Source organism: Aedes aegypti, chromosome 3 (assembly GCF_002204515.2).
Source record: "Aedes aegypti strain LVP_AGWG chromosome 3, AaegL5.0 Primary Assembly, whole genome shotgun sequence".
Taxonomy (NCBI): domain Eukaryota; kingdom Metazoa; phylum Arthropoda; class Insecta; order Diptera; family Culicidae; genus Aedes; species Aedes aegypti.
Window position 1 is genome coordinate 335,395,021 of NC_035109.1, and position 21,426 is coordinate 335,416,446.

The 21,426-nt window shown below is 38.0% G+C and overlaps 2 protein-coding genes across 2 annotated transcripts; one reads left to right on the top strand and one right to left on the bottom strand.

Annotated features, from left to right (window-relative positions):
* The first annotated feature begins 1,267 nt into the window (after window positions 1-1,267).
* LOC5567187 (fatty acyl-CoA reductase wat) lies at window positions 1,268-2,439 on the top strand. The gene is made up of 2 exons (XM_021850823.1): window positions 1,268-2,050; window positions 2,111-2,439. The coding sequence occupies exons 1-2, from the start codon at window positions 1,345-1,347 to the stop codon at window positions 2,437-2,439; spliced, it is 1,035 nt and encodes a 344-aa protein (XP_021706515.1). The 5' UTR covers window positions 1,268-1,344.
* A 549-nt stretch (window positions 2,440-2,988) lies between these two features.
* LOC5567186 (fatty acyl-CoA reductase wat) lies at window positions 2,989-17,457 on the bottom strand. The gene is made up of 3 exons (XM_001651565.2): window positions 16,207-17,457; window positions 3,372-3,488; window positions 2,989-3,310 (listed from the first exon to the last, which is right to left on the bottom strand). The coding sequence occupies exons 1-3, from the start codon at window positions 17,259-17,261 to the stop codon at window positions 3,061-3,063; spliced, it is 1,422 nt and encodes a 473-aa protein (XP_001651615.1). The 5' UTR covers window positions 17,262-17,457; the 3' UTR covers window positions 2,989-3,060.
* Between the last annotated feature and the right edge of the window lie 3,969 nt (window positions 17,458-21,426).

Sequence of the window (21,426 nt, forward strand, 5' to 3'; positions counted from 1 at the left end):
AGTTCTAACAAGTCATAAGGCTTGTTGACTTTAAGTATCACATTTTTCTGAACAGATACACTCAAATCAATTGAATTATACAATTTTCAATAAATAATTATTATAGAAGGTTTTACCTGCACTGTACGCTTTTGCTCGAACCCACCATATTTCTCGCTTGTTCGTTCAGACGAGCATCTGACCCAATCGGATGTATTCCATGGAACACAAGTTACAATTGCGCATTTTATAAACGGCACATGAAATAACAAGAGGTACAACTGTCAGTTTCACCAGAAATCTAACATGGCATATAAAACAAAAACATACACCTAATGCTCAAAGACAGCCTTACATTTACAAAAACTTGATCAAAAGATTATTGCAAAATATCATGCAGCAAGAAATTAACTTTTGTTCACCGTACACAATTTTCAAAAGCACAAAACTTGAGAACCAAACAGTGCTCCGCGTTGAAAACTTTTAACCTGATTTTTTCTTACAAAAACGAGCAGTTTACAACAACGAACTTGTAACATTTCTTATTTTCGAAAAAAAGGGGCGGCCTAATGCAAAGCCATAAACCATAGCAAAATTACCTTAGCACACCCTTAATCCAGGCCTGATTAAGATCAAGCATGTTTCTCAGCTCAGTGTCCTTTTGAGCATTACCAAAGATATCAACTGAAAGCCCTCTTTGCTAATTCACCATTTACCAAGAACATTCCCAACCCGAAAAGATCCTCTACCGGTCTCTCAGCATGTTCTTTTTGAATAGCTGCGCGTTTAACGTTATGACTATTTAGGCCCCTAACCTACAAGACAAATGAATACTGTTCAAGTTCTAGATACCTAAGCAATCTTTCGCATACTTAACTATATGTATCGATTTATTCAAGAAACAGCCTTCATTTTTTATTACTCTATTAAAATTTGCATCTTTTGAAAATTTTATTACTCAAAAATCAATAAAAAAAGGCAATTCCTGTGAGAACCAATGCCCTTTGGATGCATTATATCCGCGTTACAATCTACTGTTGCATCACCTGCTAGAACTTGCATGCACCGTTGGTCAAATTACCATTAGCTTCCGTGTGCTCTTCGGACAACTACACCCTTCTGCTGGCGTACGGCAATTAATAACGAGCAAGAGCAGAACGTCACATTCGCCGCATACCTACCACCATGTGGATGTACTTTATCTGCCGTGATAAATCGTTCAACCCACACCGGTCGGATCGCTCCTTTGGGGGTTGATGCATAGCGATCACGCATGATCACTCCGGGATTCCGATGCCGTGGTTTGTTCTGCAGATTGTATAAAACCAAATCACTCCAAAGGAACGGCAATTAGTGAGCGGCACCATGTTCTGCGATTCACGATCCAACAAAGTTCTCGACTTCTACCGCGGATCTACGGTCCTGGTGGCCGGTGGGACAGGATTCGTGGGGAAAGCATTGTTGGAGAAGATCCTTAGGAGCTTGGACGTGAAGAAAGTGTATTTGTTGGTTCGCAAGAAGTGTGGGGTCTGTGCGGAAGATCGTTTGAGGCAATTGCTGGAAGATCGCTTGTTCGATCAAATGCGGGAACAAGTGAAGAAAGTGGAAGCTGTCGAGGTTGATTATGATTTGGAGTGCTTTGGGTTAGATGACGACGTTGCTGAGATGTTGCAGAAAGAGGTGGAATCAGTGTTTTACTGCGTGGCAGATGTCAGTTTCAATCGTCCTTTGAAGGAGGCTTTTCAAACTAATGTGCTGATTGGGAAATACATGTTGAAGTGGTGTCTGAGTTTCCCAAACTTGAGGTCATTCGTACATACGTCTACGTTCTACAGTGAGTGTACCAAGAATTTTGTGGACGAGAAGATCGCTGATGATTTGCCATTCGGGAGCTACAAGTTGTGCATGAAGATGTTGACTAGTTTATCTAGTGAAGAATGTGAAAATATCAGGGATAGCATGCTGGGTGATTACCCGAATACGTACACTTTTACCAAAAAGCTTGCGGAAATTATGATTCAGAAGGAATTTGCTGGAGACTTGCCGATTGGAGTGTACCGACCGCCTGTTGGTAAGTTTGAACGTCGGACAAGTTTCGAATGAAATCTACAACAATTTCATCACCCGACAGTATCTCCAACATACCGGGAGCCCCAACCAGGTTGGACGGACAACATGTTCGGAGTGGGCTCCTTCATCAGCAGTAAGTTTGATGGAGTTGGACGGGTGATCTTGGGAGATTTGAATCAAATCAGCAACAACGCTCCACTGGATTGCTGTGTAAACGCAATGTTGGTTTGCGGATACGACGTCTCACTACGGCGATCCAGCTGCTGTCAAAGTGAACCAGAGTTGACCGTTTATAATCACGTTAGCAAAATGAGCAAATGTACTAATGGAGATGTGCTACGATATATGGCTGAAAGCAGGTCAAGTTTTTGGCAGAGATGGGATTGGTAACGCCAATTGTTTGGAAGAAAGATATCGTATAGCTACTAAGTATAGTTCAATCTTTTCAGGAAATACCTATTCACATCTACTACGACCAAATGGATCTACTATTATCTGCTGCATCTCTGTTACTGGTATGCTGGATTGAAAGATCTTGTAACCGTTAGGTTAAAGGGAGCTAACGGAAGAGATCAGTAAGTTCCTTCTAACGATTTCTAAGTTCTTCAAGTTTATCTAACACATTTCGAACCTCAATTTCAGTTACCATTACCGACGATCATTGAAGCATTTTGCCTCGTACAATCAAGCAGTTGCCTTTGCAATGTGCCGTTCATGGAGCAGTTACAATAAAAACTTAATTAACTTGAAGCGGCATCTAAACGAAAAGGAGCTGGAGATGTTTTACTTCGATCTTGACGATGTGGATTGGCCGCAATACATCAAAAGTTGCGTCGATGGGATTTCTCTACTGCTTCACAAACAACTCTAAAATCGTAAGCCCCACTTGAACATTGAAGGATGTGATACTCTATGAAATATGGCGCTCATCAACAAACCTTTACAGATTGATTAATCATTAACATGTTTCGAAATAAAAAAAAGTCCACATTACGTAGCCCCCATACCATCTCAAGCCGCACCTCTGCTCTGTCTTCGCTGATAACTCCTAGCCAGAGCCGCTTTTATACCCGGTAGAAAATTCCTAAAGTAATCTCCCCAATCCAACCGATCGATATCGAACTTCAATAACGATCGTTCCTTATCGCTTAACCGATTCAATACTCGACGCATGTTATCATTCTGGACGGTCCATCCGTGCATGGCAAAGTAGCGAGCTGCGTCCTCGAGGGCAAATACCCGGTTTAACATTTGTAGGTGCCTGTAAGGAAAAGATTGTTAACTCAGGGCTTATAAGAATATTGTGAAAATAGATATCTCACTGTCGTTTCTTTCCCACTAACACCAGCAGCAAATCAGCGGCAATGGCTTGCAGGACGAACCACCAGACGAACATCTGCCGAAGGAACCGGGAGCTGGTCAGAACCAGGGCATACCGCCTGTAATGAGTGAACGTAATTTATTGTTAATAAGATTATGATCGTAATTACTCGATAAACATAGAAACCTATTGTCATACTAAATACTACCACCGTATCTCAACTGGAGTTCAAACATCTTGTCTCAGGCATTCATGAGACCAGCCCACTTTAGTTTTCCTATGGGTGCTGAACCTAATAAAAATCACTTTTCTTCTGGGACATCTGGTTCTTGTTTAAACGAGCTGTCCCAGAAGAAAAGTGATTTTTGTTAGTTTTAGCACCTACCAGAAAACTCAAGTGGGCACATGCGCTTACACAAGAGCATCAAAAACTCTATGGCTCACGGAGAGTTTTAATCATAAATTTCAACCGCATAACATGCGGCCCTAATTGCAAATAAAAAAACAGTACAGTTGTGTACAGTTGTGTCATGGAGCTGTTTGCTGTGGTATGAGTGTGTATGTCGATCTTTCTGCATTATTAATTAGAGCTGGGTTCCTCTTCAGTTTAGATCTAACATTTCATACCTGTAGTGTTCAGGCCGGAGTATACTATACCAAGATACGAACCGCTTTAGATATCCTGTTGATCCCTAGCTGTAACTAGAAGTTTCACATCTCTACTCTAGAGAATCCTTACGAAATCCTATTTTTTCTAGTGGGCTTCTGAAAATTTTCAGCGGATTCATAAAGTTACATAAAGTTTCAAGTAAACTCCTAAGTTTTTTAGGGCGTCCTGTGAATTTCTAGTTGAATACTTTGGATTTCTAGTGAGGTTTTGAGTATTTCTGGCCAAACTTCTACGATTCTGAAGATCCCTGTTGAATTCAGGAATTGCTAACGGCAACCTGTGAATTTGAGAATTTCGCAACGAAATCTTAAGATCTAAGCGATATCCTCAAAATTCCTACTGAGCTCTTGAGCAGATGTCAATTCTAGCGCATTTCTTAGCGAGATCCGCAGTATCCTAGGTGGGATCCTGTAGATTCCTAGCGAGATGCTTTAGAGTCCTGCGGATTGCCAATGAGCCCCTGAAGATGCATATCGATCCATATTTCTACAATACAAAAATCCATATACGGGTATGTTCCGTTTTTATCAACACGATCGGCAATTTTCAGTTGACAAAAACGGAACCGTGACGAAAACGGAATAATTTTCTTTGACAAAATATTTTACAAGTTTCAACAGAAAATTTCAGTTTTATCAGGATAATACACATTTTCATCATATAAATGTACAGTATTGATGTTTAGGAGCAGTCAGGAGCATTTAGATTGTTCATTCTTATAGGTTCGTTATAAACATAAATTTCAGACTCCAATCAATCAATACGATTCTGCGATGAATTATTGGTAGCTTTAGTTTTCTTGGTCAGAATTCCAATAAATGTAATCTTCTTCTATCTGGCGTTACGTCCCAACTGGGACAGAGCCTGCTTCTCAGCTTAGTGTTCTTATGAGCACTTTAACAGTTATTAACTTAGAGCTTTCTTTGCCATTGAATGTAATACGGAATATTAAAACCATAAATATGCCTTGCATCATGAGATGGGACGTATTTGTGAAAATAGCTACAAGTGGGTCAAACTGATCATTTTTTTTTTTCAAAAAAAATTCTTCTGCTTTTTATAGCATTACATCCCAACTGAGAAAGAGCTATCTGTGTTCTGTGTTCTAAACACTTCCACAGTTATCAACTGAGAGCTTTTTTGCCAAGATACATTTTTTTTTTGCATTTTTGATCACATCCGATTGGCGATTAAATGCTGTGCTTTGAATTGCCAAAATCTTATGAGTAAAATGACTGTGGAAATTTTCTTCCTAATGATATTACTACCAACTTCGACTGGGATTGCACTAATCGCCATTCTAGAACAGCGTCACCTTCGCCTTTTTGCTTTGCGTTAGATCACGAATAGCCTGGCACTAAAATAAACTTTAGTTCTAGGTTCTAGATTAAGTAAAACTAATAATAAATAAAATCATCAACTTCACAAAAGTGTACAAACTCCAGGACAAGCATCAATAAATTAGATTTTTTTGGTTAGAAACTTTTTTGTTAAGTTATTAGCTGGTTATTATGTTGGTATAAGACTCTTAATTGGTCGGTGTTCAGACAGACCGGACTAGATGATATTTCGGTGTTCTAAAGATACGTTAAGGACTCCATTGATTTTGATTTTTCCGATGCTGTTTTGATACAGCCCGAGCAACACACATGTTATAATGTACCCAGACAACCAGAAATCGCAAGAAAGTTCACGTTATAACTCGTTTATTCATACTAATTACATCAAACCCGCAAAACACCGCAGAAAAACTCGTCAAATTGATGAGTTTCCTCGCATAAAACACTATTTTCTGAGTTCATTTGTACATTTTGTTTCGTCCCGTACACTGGTACAAAATAAGTCGAATCAATCCGTAGCAGCTGTCAAATCAACATTTGTTATCATAAGTTAAGTCGCATAAGATCACAGATTATTTCGGTAGAATATTTATACACTCGCATTGTATGTTATTGATCATCACATAATATATGCACGCATATCGCTTCCACTTTTGTACGTAGAAGGCCTTTTCGCGACATCTTATAAGTTAAATTTTGCACATACAATGCCTCCAGGTGATTTCGTTATGCGTACATTTTGGTTGTCTGGGTAGTATTATCAACTCATATATGACTAGTTTTGGGGGCCCAAATAGCCGTAGCGGTAAACGCGCAGCTATTCAGCAAGACCAAGCTGAGGGTCGTGGGTTCGAATCCCACCGGTCGAGGATCTTTTCGGGTTGGAAATTTTCTCGACTTCCCAGGGCATAGAGTATCTTCGTACCTGCCACACGAAATACGCATGCAAAAATGGTCATTGGCATAGTAAGCTCTCAGTTAATAACTGTGGAAGTGCTCATAAGAACACTAAGCTGAGAAGCAGGCACTGTCCCAGTGGGGACGTAACGCCAGAAAGAAGAAGATATGACTAGTTTTGGTCATATATCAGTTAATAATACACAATTATAACATGCATGTTGCTGGGGAGATGTATTATCAAATAGTTAACTTACATTATTACAGCGAATGATGCCAACATTTCTACATTTCAAATGCCTCGGGTACGTTTTCCTGAAACCATTAAAAAGCACTTGGTTCGGTGTGTCTGAACACCGACCAATTAATCTGTTGGTCTGCACGTGGAGAAGAGGTGTCTGCTCAAAGATCAAGATCCCAGCAAATTTGGGATGGGAACGTCTAGTATCAATAGTTTCTCGAATTGTCAGCCATTTCAGCCCTCTTCCGCGATGCAAACTTATTGTATGGAAATTCCTGTTGAAGCATGCGTCGATTTTTCCTGCAGCCCATGCTAAGCTTAAGAACTCTAATTGATAAGCGTATAGGAAGAAGTCAACCCTTTATTCAATGGTATCAGACTTGACACCTACCATATATCGTAGGTGCTCAACACCAGCATAATGTCAAGAATTCAACCCTGAAGATATGGAAAAACATTTGAATTGCTTCAAAATAAGTTTTATGTTTGTATTACAAGCATTTAAAAAAAAATGTTTCTGTGTTTTTTTATCAACAACGGAATAATTTGTTGACGAAATCGGAACGTGATAAAAACGGAACATACCTGTACAAATTGACATACCATATTTTTTGTACAAAGCTTAGTATTAGATGTTTGTTTGCCCTGTTAACTGCAGTCAATCATTCGATGTGAGATGCAACAACAAGAAAGAAAGAAACATTTTTGAAGAGCCATTTTAAGTTTACCGTTTTTTTATATCTGATGCTAGGGCTTGAAAGAAAAACTGATGTTCATAAAATTCAAACTTTATTAATTCGTTAACCATTCAGTTTGTAACAACCTAAATAGTTTTTTGAAAATACACGCTGCGAATTTCTTCGCAATTTTTACATTTGTCTTATGAAAGACGGGACGATTATTGCAATACGAACGTTTTATACCGTTTTGACTAATATTCCGAAAACTTAAGGACAACAGTGACTTCAAATGCATCTGATTGGCATAAATAAGCTGATATATGTGAAAATGTTTCCGATGAAAATGTTTATTTAAATTTACCTGAGCTGGTTCTACTGGTCTCGATCTAGAGAATCATGACTACTCCCGAGGTATAAAATAGATTGGAGGACGGTGAATTTGAATTGCAATTGACTGCTATTTCCTTGTGATTTGATGACATATTTCAGCGAAACGTTTCAACTAAACCGCCATACAAAAACCGAGTGTTCGAAATATGAATCTGTTCGGAATTTGAGACAAAACCCGAGCAAAGTCCAACATCAAAAAGAAAGCAAATCGAAAACATATCTAGTTTTCAGCATCAAGTTGATATCATAATTTGATTTCAATTTGCCATTGAAATATTCGATATTATACTTTGTTTTCGTTCTGCATTTATTTTAATTTTTTGATGATGTTTTCATTTTTTTTATTTATAAATTTATTCTTGCTAGTTGCATAAACATTATGAGAATATAAGAATTATTATTTAGTCTACGACCAAATAAATTCACATACTCGTTTCAATATTAATCGAAAATATGTACATCTGAATGAGTTCTCAATTAGCTGTCCATGATAGCAGAAACAGTTTTCAATTTGCTGTAACTGATAGCAAAAATAATTTTCAATTTGAATTTATGAGAACCTTTTTACTGCTCTCAGTTTTGATATTTTTACTCTTAAAACGACCAAAATGACAACAAGCTGAGTTATCAAAATTTGCGACATCACGACATCAAAATTAGTTTTCAATATGATTTCAATCTTTTCTCGGGAACGGTATATCGTTTTAGCATCACTACAGATCAGTGGCGCAACCAGCATATTTTTGTGTCTCTTTGTTTAATTCTTGTACCCCTGAAAAAATTAATGAAAAAATCATGAAAAACGGATTTTTCTTGCCTTTTCTGAATAATAAACTGAAGTTTTCGTGTGGAAAGTTAGTCGAATATTTAGATATGTTATTTTTGTATGTTTTACAACACAGGTGAAAGAGCCTCACTTTTCGTACTCAGCATTAACGTAATGCTTGTGGTGGAGGTCATCGGAAAAAAATGTTTCAGTTATCTCAGTATTTAGTCAAATTTTACAACTAATCATATGAACTTCCGGATTCTTTGGGTTCCAAATTTTGTTCCATTTTGTCGCGTACCATGCTGCAGCATTGCAGCCCGCGCTGCATTATTCTCCTCTAAAACCACCTGGCACTCTTCGTCGAACCAATCGTTTCTTGAGCTCCGTTCCACATATCCGACAGTGCTTTCGGCAACGTCGTTAATAGCTGCTTTGACTGTCCTCCAGCAGTCCTCAAGAGGGGCCCTATCGAGCTCGCCTTCATCGGGCAACGCTGCCTCAAGATGCTGCGCGTGCGCATTGGCGACATTCGGTTGTTTCAGTCGCGCTAGATTGTACCGATGCGGGCGTCGGTACCATACATCGTTGATGACGGATAGTTTTGGGCGCAGTTTCACCATCACCAGGTAGTGGTCGGAGTCAATGTTAGAGCCACGATAGGTTCTGACGTCGGTTATGTCGGAGAAGTGCCGTCCATCGATCAAAACGTGGTCGATTTGCGATTCTGTCTGCAGAGGTGATCTCCAGGTGTACCGATACGGGAGGCTGTGCTGGAAATAGGTGCTACGAATGGTCATATTCTTGGAGGCGGCAAAATCTATCAGTCGTAGGCCGTTTTGAACTTTCCAATCGTCGGTCTGAACTCCTCCTCTTGACCAACCTGAGCGTTCAAATCTCCTATGATGATCTTGACGTCGTGGCTTGGGCAGTGGTCGTACCCGAGTTCGAGCTGCGCGTAAAATGCGTCCTCGTCATCATCAGTGCTTCCAGAGTGTGGGCTATGCACGTTGATTATGCTGAAGTTAAAGAATCGGCCTTTGATTCTTAACTTACACATTCGTTCATTGATCGGCCTCCACCCGATCACGCGCCTTTGCATTTTACCCATCACTATGCAAGCTGTTCCCAGCTCGCGTGTGTTGCCGCAGCTCTGGTTATGATCGACAAAATAAAAAAAAAGTTAAAAATAGCATACATTGAGATTCGAGTCAAGAACCTTCCGATTGTAAGCCACGTACTCTACCACTCAACCGCTTCGTCATCTTGAATTCAGAGCGATCGATACGAATGAGATGAAGCAAAGTGCGCCGCTTAGTGTTTTCACAATGGATGTTACGCTTATGAGGAATCATGATTATGACTCCAGGAACCATGATTTGTGATCCTGATCAGGCATTGCAGGATTCGCTCTCATTTGAGAATGAAGCACGATCAAAGCAAGCAAAGAAAAACATCCCATCTGTTGCGGTCCACGATCGTCATTGTATCGCAAGGTGTAACAAGTCTGATAAATGGAAGCAGCGAGCGAGAGCCCCAACGAGAGAGCGATGATAAAATCCATTTTTCTCGCTTGTTTACCGTTGGGGATAGGTGTTTTTCTTTACTGGCACGATAAACAATTCACAAACTTCCAATAGCAATAGTGTCCCCCAGGCTTGGAGCATGTTTAGAGGGGTTTTATCATGCACTACTATCCCCCAATCTGATCAAAGTTGTAGCAGTATACGATAAACAGTCTTTCGTAACGTGCAGCATGTTATGATAGTTACAGAGAGCGATACGTGAGAGATTCTCTCAATTTTCTCAGGATTCAATCCCTGATCCTGATATTATGACCTAACCAATTTATGAATTTCATGATTTGTAAATCATGGTGTGGGGATCAGATTTTTATCCGTGCAATCAAGTTGAGAGATTTGCAGTTCCACGTACCGAGTTTCCAATTGCTAGTCCATTTTCGTCGCTGTGGTTCTTGCCGATTGTTCCGGTCCGTATTCTCTCGTTGACGTTCCAGTGCTGATGTCTTTTTACGGTTGGCTTATATTTCCGGAGGACCATTCCCCCTAAATGTTCGGAGGGCCATAGTGCGCAGTTAAGCTTAAAGTCCTTCTCTGGCACTCGGACGATGATCAGCCGCCCCAGACATGGGAACAGACGCTGTTGTGCGCCGCTCCTAACATGGAGTACAGACGCTCAATGCTTGCAGATGCAAAAGCAAACCCCCCCTTCCCTGTCAGCATACGACCAAAGTTCCCACAGGGGGTTGGTTACCCGATCTTCCCCAAGGTTACTCGTACCCCAGCCAGAACCACGAGGAGGTAGGGATAGGAGTTGCTGGGTAAGAGACTAAGGACCGCACAACGGGGTCTATATTATTCCTGCAGGTACGCGAGGTACCAATGGTACGCCATGCCCAGCCATTTACCGTAAAACCAAGATGTATTGTGCGTTACGAAAGGTGATGGTTTGAAAATCCAGCATTACGTTTGTAGATCGCCGCAGTCAATTCACATCCTTCCGTTGTCTTCTTCGCGATTGTTTTAAAATGTCAAAAAATGATCGTAAAAAAGTCACAATAAGTGAAGTTTGTTTTGAAGTAGCTGGATAGGCGTTCATCATAATCACCGGTACTGTAAACCAGGCAAATTGATCACTATTTCACGTATTTTATTATTCTTAAGAATTCAAAGTTGGCCAACGTAATTTGCGTTGATGATTAACAGTTTACATAACTAATTGTTCAAAGTAATAACGTATAACATTTCTTAAAACAATGTTTTAGTTTGCGGCATATATTTTGCTTGGAATGATATCAAAGTAAAATTTAGGTTGTAAATTTCTCATGATCAATTAAACATTATGAATATTTGTAAAGAAATCATCTACAACTTAGTCTTCTTTCTACAGATGACAGTAAATTGCGATTTATGGTAGTTTAAGTCCAGCAGTCGACAACAAAATTTTCTCTGTATGAAACACTGTTTTTTTTCTAATGATTCTTAGAGGCAACGACGACAAAATAGAACAACTGGAAAGCCTCTTGTGTTTTTAAGCAAAATCCACGCACACTGAGACACAAGAATGTATTCTAATATTCGCTTCTTTTCTCGATATAACGAATAAGGACACATAAATTTGGGAATCGACCTCGGAATTCTCAGCTGTTGGGTTCTTAGCGATTTGTTTTGCTGAGCTCAGTAAAATTATTGAGATTTGTAGATGAAAAATATCCTACTAAGACCGACGAAGATGGAGATCTACAATACGCACAAGAATGGCGGAATGTTTCACTGTAACCTACGAGGTACGAGGTAATTTGCACTCGAATATACCATGTTTTCTTATCCAGCTCTTAGCACAAACAGATTTTTTTCTAACATGCAAAAATGATATGTGAACATTTTCCTATATGATGAAAAAAATGTACCGTAAAACGGGGTAACTTTGATAATGCGGGTAACTTTGATAGTGCGAGACCCACAACATATTAAACGAAATAACGAAGTTTCTGTTAATCAGTTAAGCAAAACGAATGCAAAAGTAAAGAGTATTAGTATGACACTTCATGTCAGAGCTATTTTCATTGGAATCAAGTGCATTTGAGGCTTTTTATACGAATATTAAAAATTGACACAATTTTTGCATTTTCGTAACGCTTACAAACAATCTGTTCTACGATCACTATTTGATGTAGTTTTGAATAGTTGGCCACTTATCTTTGACAGCCTAGTTATCATAGAACTTGAATACGGTCTCAAATTTCTTAGCGAATAGCATTTTCACAAACTGGGACCATTTTTGTAATCTAAGTCAGAAATTTCCATATAACGTTAAACGCCTAGAGGTATGCAATGCCCTACAAATGTTCGTTATTCATTCAATTTTGTTCGATTCATACTCCATTATCAAAGTTACCCCAAAACAGAAAACCAACTTTCGATTATATGAAAAATTATATATCCATTCATAATAAATCTTTTGGAAATCTAACGACTGCAATCGATAGCTAGGATGCCAGTACTTGTTTTAAAAATATAAATTATTATTCTTTGAAACAGCATGCATAAATATTCAAGTTTTCTTCGAAAAAACTATCAAAGTTACCCCGTTTTACGGTATTTAGTTATGTATGTGCGTTTTACAGTTATGTATGTGCGTTTTACCCGTAACGCGGGTAGATCACCTTTTCAAGGTGCGTTACGGGGTAAGATCTACCATATTGTACTCTTGTTGTATCTGTTCTTGTGAATACTTATAAGTTAGGGTCGGAAGAGTATAAGAGAGTAACAAGCCACTAAGACCCACCTATTTGTCCTAGATGATGAGGCGGTCGAAGTGGAAAAATGGCTCAATCAGCATCTGAGGTTGGTTTCAACTCATGAGACAATTTCTTTCCGAGTTCAAGAGTTTATCTTTTGAAATCTAAGAGGGAAACGATTCCGTATCAGTGGAGTAGCAGAACTCTTAACTTCTAAAACAAGCTTTTTGTTTCAAGGAATCTAAATGTCTCATGCGATAAAACCTGTTCACAGTTTCAAAAAACGACTTTGAACCTTATAAGTAGAAGCAATAATTTGATACGCTAGAGTACCGATGCATGGTCAAAATCAGTATCATTCAACCAGCTTAGTGGCCGAACCTGATTAAGGGGAGCGCTTTTGAGAGTTTAATGGTGACAAACTGTTTTCTCCAAAAGGTATAAATAGCGGTATCTTTTTCTAAAGAGGCTCTATGCAAAATGGTAAAGAATGATATTTGTATAAAAAACGACTACTTTATTATTTCTCAATAGTAATGGAGTAGAACGACATGCACTAAACAACGGACAGGGTACCGTGCTGCATCAATACCCGGACGCCTAAGGTGGTACAGATGTTCAAATGCGGGTATACAATTGGGTAATTGGTATTTTATAACTTATTATTAAGACATGTTAACAGTTAGGCCAGAACTTGCTGATAAACATGAAATTAGCAATGAATTTTATGAAAATATAGCGAAAATTGTGTTAATTATGCAGCATGTCGTGTTCACAAATCCGGACACTTGAATCAAAATCCGGACATTGATGCATCAAATTCCGGACGTTCAAATCACCACAGCTGTATTGCATATAAAACAATTAAACCTAAACATACCTTGGTATAACGATACATAAAATCATAGATTTGTGTTAGATAATGTTACTCTTTTGTCATTGTTTCCTAAAACAGCTAGAAACACAATTTTAAAAGGCTTCAGAAGGTGATGTGGTGTGCGCATCGTTTCCTCGCAATAAACAAACACAATATACACTTATTTGAAGTTAATTATATTCCGAATCACAAAAATATCACTTTTGAACATTTATTTTAGGTTCACCAACAATTATAAATAAACATATGTTATTAAAACTCGTAGAACTTGTTGCTCAATCACTGTGTCCGGATTTAACACCACGCGTATCAGTATCCGGACAATCTTCTTTTAGCACAGAATCATATGTATTCCCATTAGTTTTGCGAAACTATTCAACTCAACTGGAAGAAAACTCAAACAAATCACAGCAAAATGTGTTCCACATAAAATGAATACGTAACAAACGCGTAACGCGTCACCGAATTGCGGAAGTACAGTGCGTAGAATTCCTTAGATTTTTAGCAATATTCAAAATAGACGCGTCCGAGTGACACTGACTTTTGTTTTATGTATTTAACAACGTTTTACAAGGCTAACTTGATTTTATTTCACGTTACAATGATTAAAGGTAATTGAAATTGTGCGCGGCAACAATATTCTTTTGTTCAGAAGGATTTTTATCATTAAAATTAACGAATTTCACTAGAGTGTCCGGATATTGGTCCTGTCCGGATTTTGATTCACCACGGTATACCACAAAAGATCAAAGAAAACTGGTCGCAGTGGTTCATCCCGAACAGAAACAGGATGTGCGTTTTGTTTGTTTCATACAATCCTCGGTGAAGAAATCATACTCTTCCTTTTCCATAACACCTAAACCAATGTATTCCTTGGATATGCAAAATCTTGAATTTATTTTTGAAAATGAAGTTTTTTCCTATCCTGTTGGCATCATTTTAGCCCATTTATTAATTTGTAACGTGATAAATTACATGCCTCTGCTCAGTTTTGGCTGTTGCAAAATAATCCAGTTTCCAGTTTTCAAATTGTCTATTGTTTTGGTACTAGATTCCAGGGTATGGTAATAGTACTCAACGTAAGTTATAATATGACCAAAATTCTTGTTTAAATAAATAATCTTTACTCAATAGTACAATCGTTGCTCAGTGCTCAAAAACGCTCAACCAAATAATTCGTAATTGTGGAAATGGGAGAGATTTTCGATTGTGCAACTTTTATGCGAATGTCGTTTCCCCGAATGTAATTATCTCGAAAGCCAGTTCATCAAACGGCATTTTCCAGAAAATACCCCTTTCCCCGAAAAGTGTAGCAGTTCAGAAACAATTAATTATAATCTTCAGTGAACTAGAAAGAACGATACTTAACCAAAAGAAGGAGAAATTGGGTCATTCTTGCCTAAATACATATTGTCAAAAATGCTGAGAACGATGTAGCTTAAAAGAACCGCCGACCAAATATAGAAGGGAGCATATCTGATGACCCGTTCATAGTGGATGGTTCTTTCCTCAACATGAAATATTTAAAGTTATGACAATTACGACTAACAGAGACTTTTCGGTGGACTAAGCTATTCGACGAAAAAATAAGACTTGGTAGGCTTGGTATTGATCAATCAATTCCATACAACTAAGAGCAGTCTGTTTGAGCATACTCCTACCGCAAACCCCGAATTTAGCTATACCATTTAATTCCACTAGAGTCCTTTGACAGATACGCGCATTTCGACCTCAACTGTAAGGCCTAATACACGGCACTGAAGACGTCCAAGAGTACGAATCTAGACAACTACTGTTTTCGCTGAAAATTCGATCAATTGGCTACCACCAACGAGTGACTAATCAATCAAGTCTGCAGCGCAAATGATTATCTGGTTCTCGGCGTTCTAACCTTTTGCAGTTTTGGCATTCGACTTCTTGTCACCCAACTGCTTTCAACTGACGTTTTGCTAAAAACCGTTGCAAAATATTTTTGCCGTGAAGGTCAGGAGCATTGTATGTACCATACGCATATTTCGACCTCTACTGTAAGGCCGTCTTTAGTGTCGTGTAGTAGGCCTTACAGTTGAGGTCGAAATACGCGTATCTGTTAAAGGATACAAACTCTAGGAATTTAATGGTATTGTATTGAATTCAGATTTTTCATCTACTTGTAGGTAGTCCAGTGAACAGCTCAAAGATTTATTAACAATCGAAAGCTCTTGATCTATTCTTCATAGGAAATATGTACAATTTAAAGTATAAGTCCTACAAAAATAAGACCAAAAAAAAGCTTTCAAGTGACGTAAGAATAATACCTCTGGCTTTATTATTCGATTTTATTCAAATGTTTGTTCTTAGCTGATCGGCTATTGGTAAATCTACCGTACTATATTATTTTTTTATTTTTTTCTAAAATAATGATTTTCACTGATTGACAAGAGTTCTATTTTACGAAAATATTGAATTAGTGGGATTGTATTTTTATTGAAATTTGTGTGTCCGTTCGACAATATTGTCTCTGAAGTTTAACCTGTAGTAATAAATTTTTGGTATTGAAGCAAGATTGTTTCTTACAATTCATATTTACCAATCAATACAAAGTCTGATTCATTTCACAATTAGTACTAACGGTTTAATTCACAAAATTATTGTTTTTAATTAATTCAATAAAAACTTGGTTGTAAATTTATTTATAATGTTAATGCTAAGAAAGACTGTAGACCATGACTCACCCTAAAAATCGTCCTATCCGTGTTTCGCATCCTTTTGAGATCCATTTTCCAAAGTCGCCCCATCGTATATTATTCGCATCGGTTGCATAGTTGTATACAGGAACTGCTTTTCGTTCAGCAGCGCCTTTACTGCTAGCTGTTTCGGCTCCCACGGCTAACATTGCCGCAACACAGTAATCCACCGGTACCGTATGGCTTGGAATTTCACGCTCTGCCATGCAGCAGTAGAACTTTCCCTGAATCATCGGAACGCACATTCCGGAGATTCCGTTGAAATTGTCCACCCAACCAGGAATCGGTTCCTGATAGGCCGACGTCACCACCGGAGGCCGGAAAATGCAAATAGGCAGGTGGGCGTACTGTTGCTGGATCATGGCTTCAGCACATTTCTTGCTGAATGTGTAACTGTTGGGCATCGTTCCCAGAATCGATGGGGTCAGTTGCTGCTTTTCGCTGTCTTTCAGGTGGCTGAGAATTTCTAACACATTACTATAGCCACCGAAAGGTATGTCTTCGAAAATTTGCTCTTCTATCCGCGATCGATTACAGTTGGAATAGAATGTGGACACATGAACGACTGATCGCACCTGTGTCATCTGACCCACAATATCGAAAAGTTTCCGGGAACAAACTACGTTGGTATCCAGAGCGGACTCGATGTTCTCATTAAACTTTACCGAAGCCATCACATTGAAAACGACAGTGACTTCCGATAGTAGCAACTCCATATCTTGGGCACTAATGATCTTCTCGTTTTGGAAATTCGTATCGATAGCAATCACTTTGGAAAACACACTCGCCGGATTCGAATGGCCATTTCTGATCACGTTGAAAATTGGTTCCTGGAAAATTTCCTTCACACGATCTTTCGCTTTCACGTTTCGCTTTTCACGAAGCAGCAGATAGATTTTCTTCACCGCAAAACACCGCAGTAACTTCTCAATCAACACTTTTCCAATGAACCCTGTCCCTCCCGTGATCAGAACGACCGAATCCTTGTAGAAATCCATCGCACCCAAATCGTTCTTCGAGCTGCCCACTATCAAATCACCCATTTTCACTGGCTTCGCACAAAAACTAATCTTCTCAAATCAGGACGAAAAATCAAAACTTCTTTCTCATCCAAGCGATCGCGTCCGTTCGGGTTGAGTTCTTGAGCCCAACTGAAAGACGCCCATCCCGCGGTGGAGTTCTTGAAGCAAGAACAAATCCTCAGCCGGTGAGGCCCTCGCGGAATCCAGGCGGCATGTGTGTTTGAAAAACGAGAAGACAAAAAGCACTCCATTCAAGAGGATCGTGACATGCGAGTGGGGAGCAGAAAAAAAAACTATCGCAGATTTAAATTTGCGCTGAACCACTGGTTCTCAAGTGTGGGGAAGACCAGTGGTTCCTAGAGTGACAGTTGTGCGTGTTGAGGATTTCGTAGTTGATTGAACGGGTTGGGGTTATTAATTTGGAATGCAATGAAAATCCCTTCATTCCTTCATTCTTTCACTCCTTCATTTCTTCATTCCTCCATTCCTTCATTCTTTCATTCCTGTATTTTATTATTTATCAGTATCATTCCAAACATGACATTATTTTCTTATCTAGGTGTTCTGTGTTAGAAAACAGTACCATCCCAATTTGGTAAAAATGAATTAAGTTTTTATTAACATTTTGTTAACGACATATTACATTTCATTTGCCGTAGCAGTTCAGAATTTTTACAGGTGAGTTGATTTTACTTATAAGAGAAAAAAACGCTTTCAAAAAACTAAACCTTACTTAACCTAAACCCCTTAATTGTGGCAATAGACGATTCTTGCGATTTTTGTTTAAAATTATCGATAATTTTATAAACATTTGTTCCAATGTTTCAACATTGGATATTATATGTAACTCATTGGTACTATAAAAGGAGCTTCATTTTCAAAATTTTATTTTTAAAGAGCTTTCTTCCTGGTATTACAACAGCTATTCCTAATTGGTACAGCATACAGCATGGCTGGCCTGAAAATTTGTATGAAGATTAAAAGCTTGTTCTTAAGATAAAGTTTTGGTTTTCTGTACATTTGTTACATTTGGCTTCATGCACTCAATATGTTTTCTGAAAGTAAAATTGGATCTAGCATGAGCCCTAGATACTGAACTTCATCTGATCAATTTATTGGAACCCCTCTCATAGCGACAACATATCAACTTGAAGGTTTCAAATAAAGGGCTTTTGGTTAATGTGGAAATATTATACGTTGAATTTTGGAAGCATTAGGAGAAATCTTCCATTTTTGCAAGTATGAAGGAAAAATATTCAAAATGTTTTTGCAATCTACTGCCATTGGCGTAGCTAGATTTTTTTTCTGGAGGTGGCCTAGGGGCTTAGCAAATTCTTGTCGCAATAATCACGATTTTCACAAATTTCGTAGTTAGCAAAGATTTTGTTTCATATTGCTGCACATCAGCGACACTTGCAAATTTCAATTTTTACTACGGAAAATATTCGTTCCTTGTCTAATCAAGTAAAACAAATCCTTCAAGAATCCTTCCAAAGATTCACGAGGAATATTCCTTTGCAATTTTTCCACGAATTTTTCAGGCATCCAGGATTTTTGCATGAATTATTTCCGTACTTTTCCGCATTCTTTGAAAACTCATTTACCAGTTTTCACTGAGTTTCTCCTGGGATTTCCACGGAAAATTATTCCCGGGATTTGTAGTTATTATTCGACAGATTTTTTTCCTGTAGTTTCTTCAGGCGTTCTGATCTTACCTAAAATTTTCTCGATTAATCTGTATCAAATTACTTAAAATAATCTCTTGAAGAGTTCCGAATTTTCAACATTTCTTCATGAAGGTCCTCTACAAACTTATTACACTTAAATTCTAATTGTTAGTTTAAAATATAATCCTGTAGTTTATTTATAATTCAAGAATCACCAAAATCGTCTACAAGATCACCATTTAAGGATTCTTTACACAATTTATTCAGAAAGTGCTCCAACAGTTTTTCCTATTTTGCCTTTGAGATTCTTCCTTAAGTTTCTGTTCAGATTGCTTCAACAAATCTTTCAGAAATTCTTCAAGGATTGCTTGAGAAATTTACAGCAAAAATCATCTAGGAATTTCCTGCGAAAAAAAATTAAATAATTCTTTTTTGACGAAATCCCTGCCGATATACCTCAAAAAAAAAAGCTTGCGTAGTTTTTGTAGGTTTACACCAAAAATTTACCAATGATTAACGTTAAAGCGAATGTAATTTTTACTACAGGTATTGGTATATGACATAAAAGAAAATGTTAGCGTTAGCGTAGTTACGGTATACTTCGTAGATTGGATACTAGCTCCATTCATGTTTTTTTCTTTGATAGTCTCATCTAGCATACTTCCAGGAACAAGGCTTGGGAGTTAACCTTGATCTACTCTGAAACAAGAATACCAAAGCCATGAATATTGCTATTCCCGGCCACGCCCATCTTTACCGTAACTTGGGATAGGGGAAGGAAATGATGATGTAGCACATGTTTATGTTTACAACGCATAAACCGAACGGCCCAGAAAAAATGCCACTTTGCATGACCAACTCCGCGACGGAACTAGCCCTCGTACAATCGAGCAACAGAATCGGATGACTAAACACTACTCAAAAAAAAAGCGTTATAATACAAATTGATACAAAACAACTGATTGTCTAAAACGGACAAACCGAAAAAAATGCGATTGAAAATAAAAACAAAAATCAGCCACCGCGATAAGCGACCGGTTGTAACAACATCGGCTAATTCCGCGATAAGCGACCGATAAGCAATCCGACAAGAAAACCGATGAATCATGCATTTCGCGATACTTTTTCGAAACGGTACTACGCGGAACTGAACATGATTGATCCTGATTCCGTCTCTCGCAGGAGCAAGCAACATAATCGAATCAATTGTTTTCCTTCATCATGCTAACGTAAAAACAGAGAGTATAAGTACAAGGTAGAAGAAATACGGTTCCTTCTGTAATGGAACAGACTCACCGAATTGATCCTTTGAAATCATGTGCTGCTTGCAATCTCCAGAAAAGAATGTTTCCTCCCAAACTCGTTAAAATCCAGTAGACTCACAGCACCGTAAAAACTCGCCAAATCACTAAATTTACTATCTTCTACTATCACTTTCATACAAACAACAATCTTCTACTAGCACATTCATAAACTGTATCCAACACAATCTTCACAGAATTCACAATCAAAAACTATCCGGGTGGCGTAGTACCAGCCGAACCACCAGCACGGTGCTTCAATTACCGTTATCATCAAATAAAATATACCATCCAAACGGCAGTCGGCAGTTGATTCCTGACATTGTTCTGCACCTCTGGGCTGAATTTGAAAAAAATTCTTAGGCAGATTTTTGAGTTACGCCCTTTTGAAGTTCATATGACAGAAATCACATGATGCATACCACTTTAACTTGTTTAAACAAACAGAATAAAATTTTGTAGTTTTGTTTTTTTTTTTCATCTGGTTTAAGATATTGCAAAAATCTTTTTTCTAATTTTTTTCTAGACCGATTTTTAAAAAGAACCAATGCTATCTTTAGTTATTACTAATCAGCCAATACTCGAAACATGAAATCTACCAATCTTATGCCTGATAGTGATTTTAGGAAATTGTCCAAAGCATTCAAATATGTTTAAACAATTCTTGGACAGGATATCTAGATAAGCCCTTTTGAAGTGTATGGAAAGAATATTGCATGGTGAATTTCGTTCCATCTATAATCAACGGTTGGGTGCATACACAATCATTTTACCTTTGCGGTTGTTCTTATTTCATTCAATTCATAAAGTTGCATAAAGTTTACACATACACTTATTTTCTAGACTGGCATTAGAAAAGGGCCAAAGTATAATTGAAATATATACAAATCAATATAGCTGAACAAACTATATCAAAGTTGATGAAACACTCGAACTCGATATTTGTATGGTTTTGAAGCGCTCCCAGGTCTGTGAAAAATAGCTATGCACAGATTCTGACTCCTCCTCCGTGCTTCTTATATGCTCTAAGAAAATGAAGCTTCAAATGGTTATTTCACTGTAAGTTGAAATAAGGGTTTTAACTTACATATGTTAATTTTTTATGTATTTTAAGGAATTCTCGATTACTTTTTCAAATCGACGTAAGTAACTTTCATACGGTTTTGAGAAAATTAATTAAGAAGAATTACATCCCGTTTTTAAAAACTGTTTTAAAAT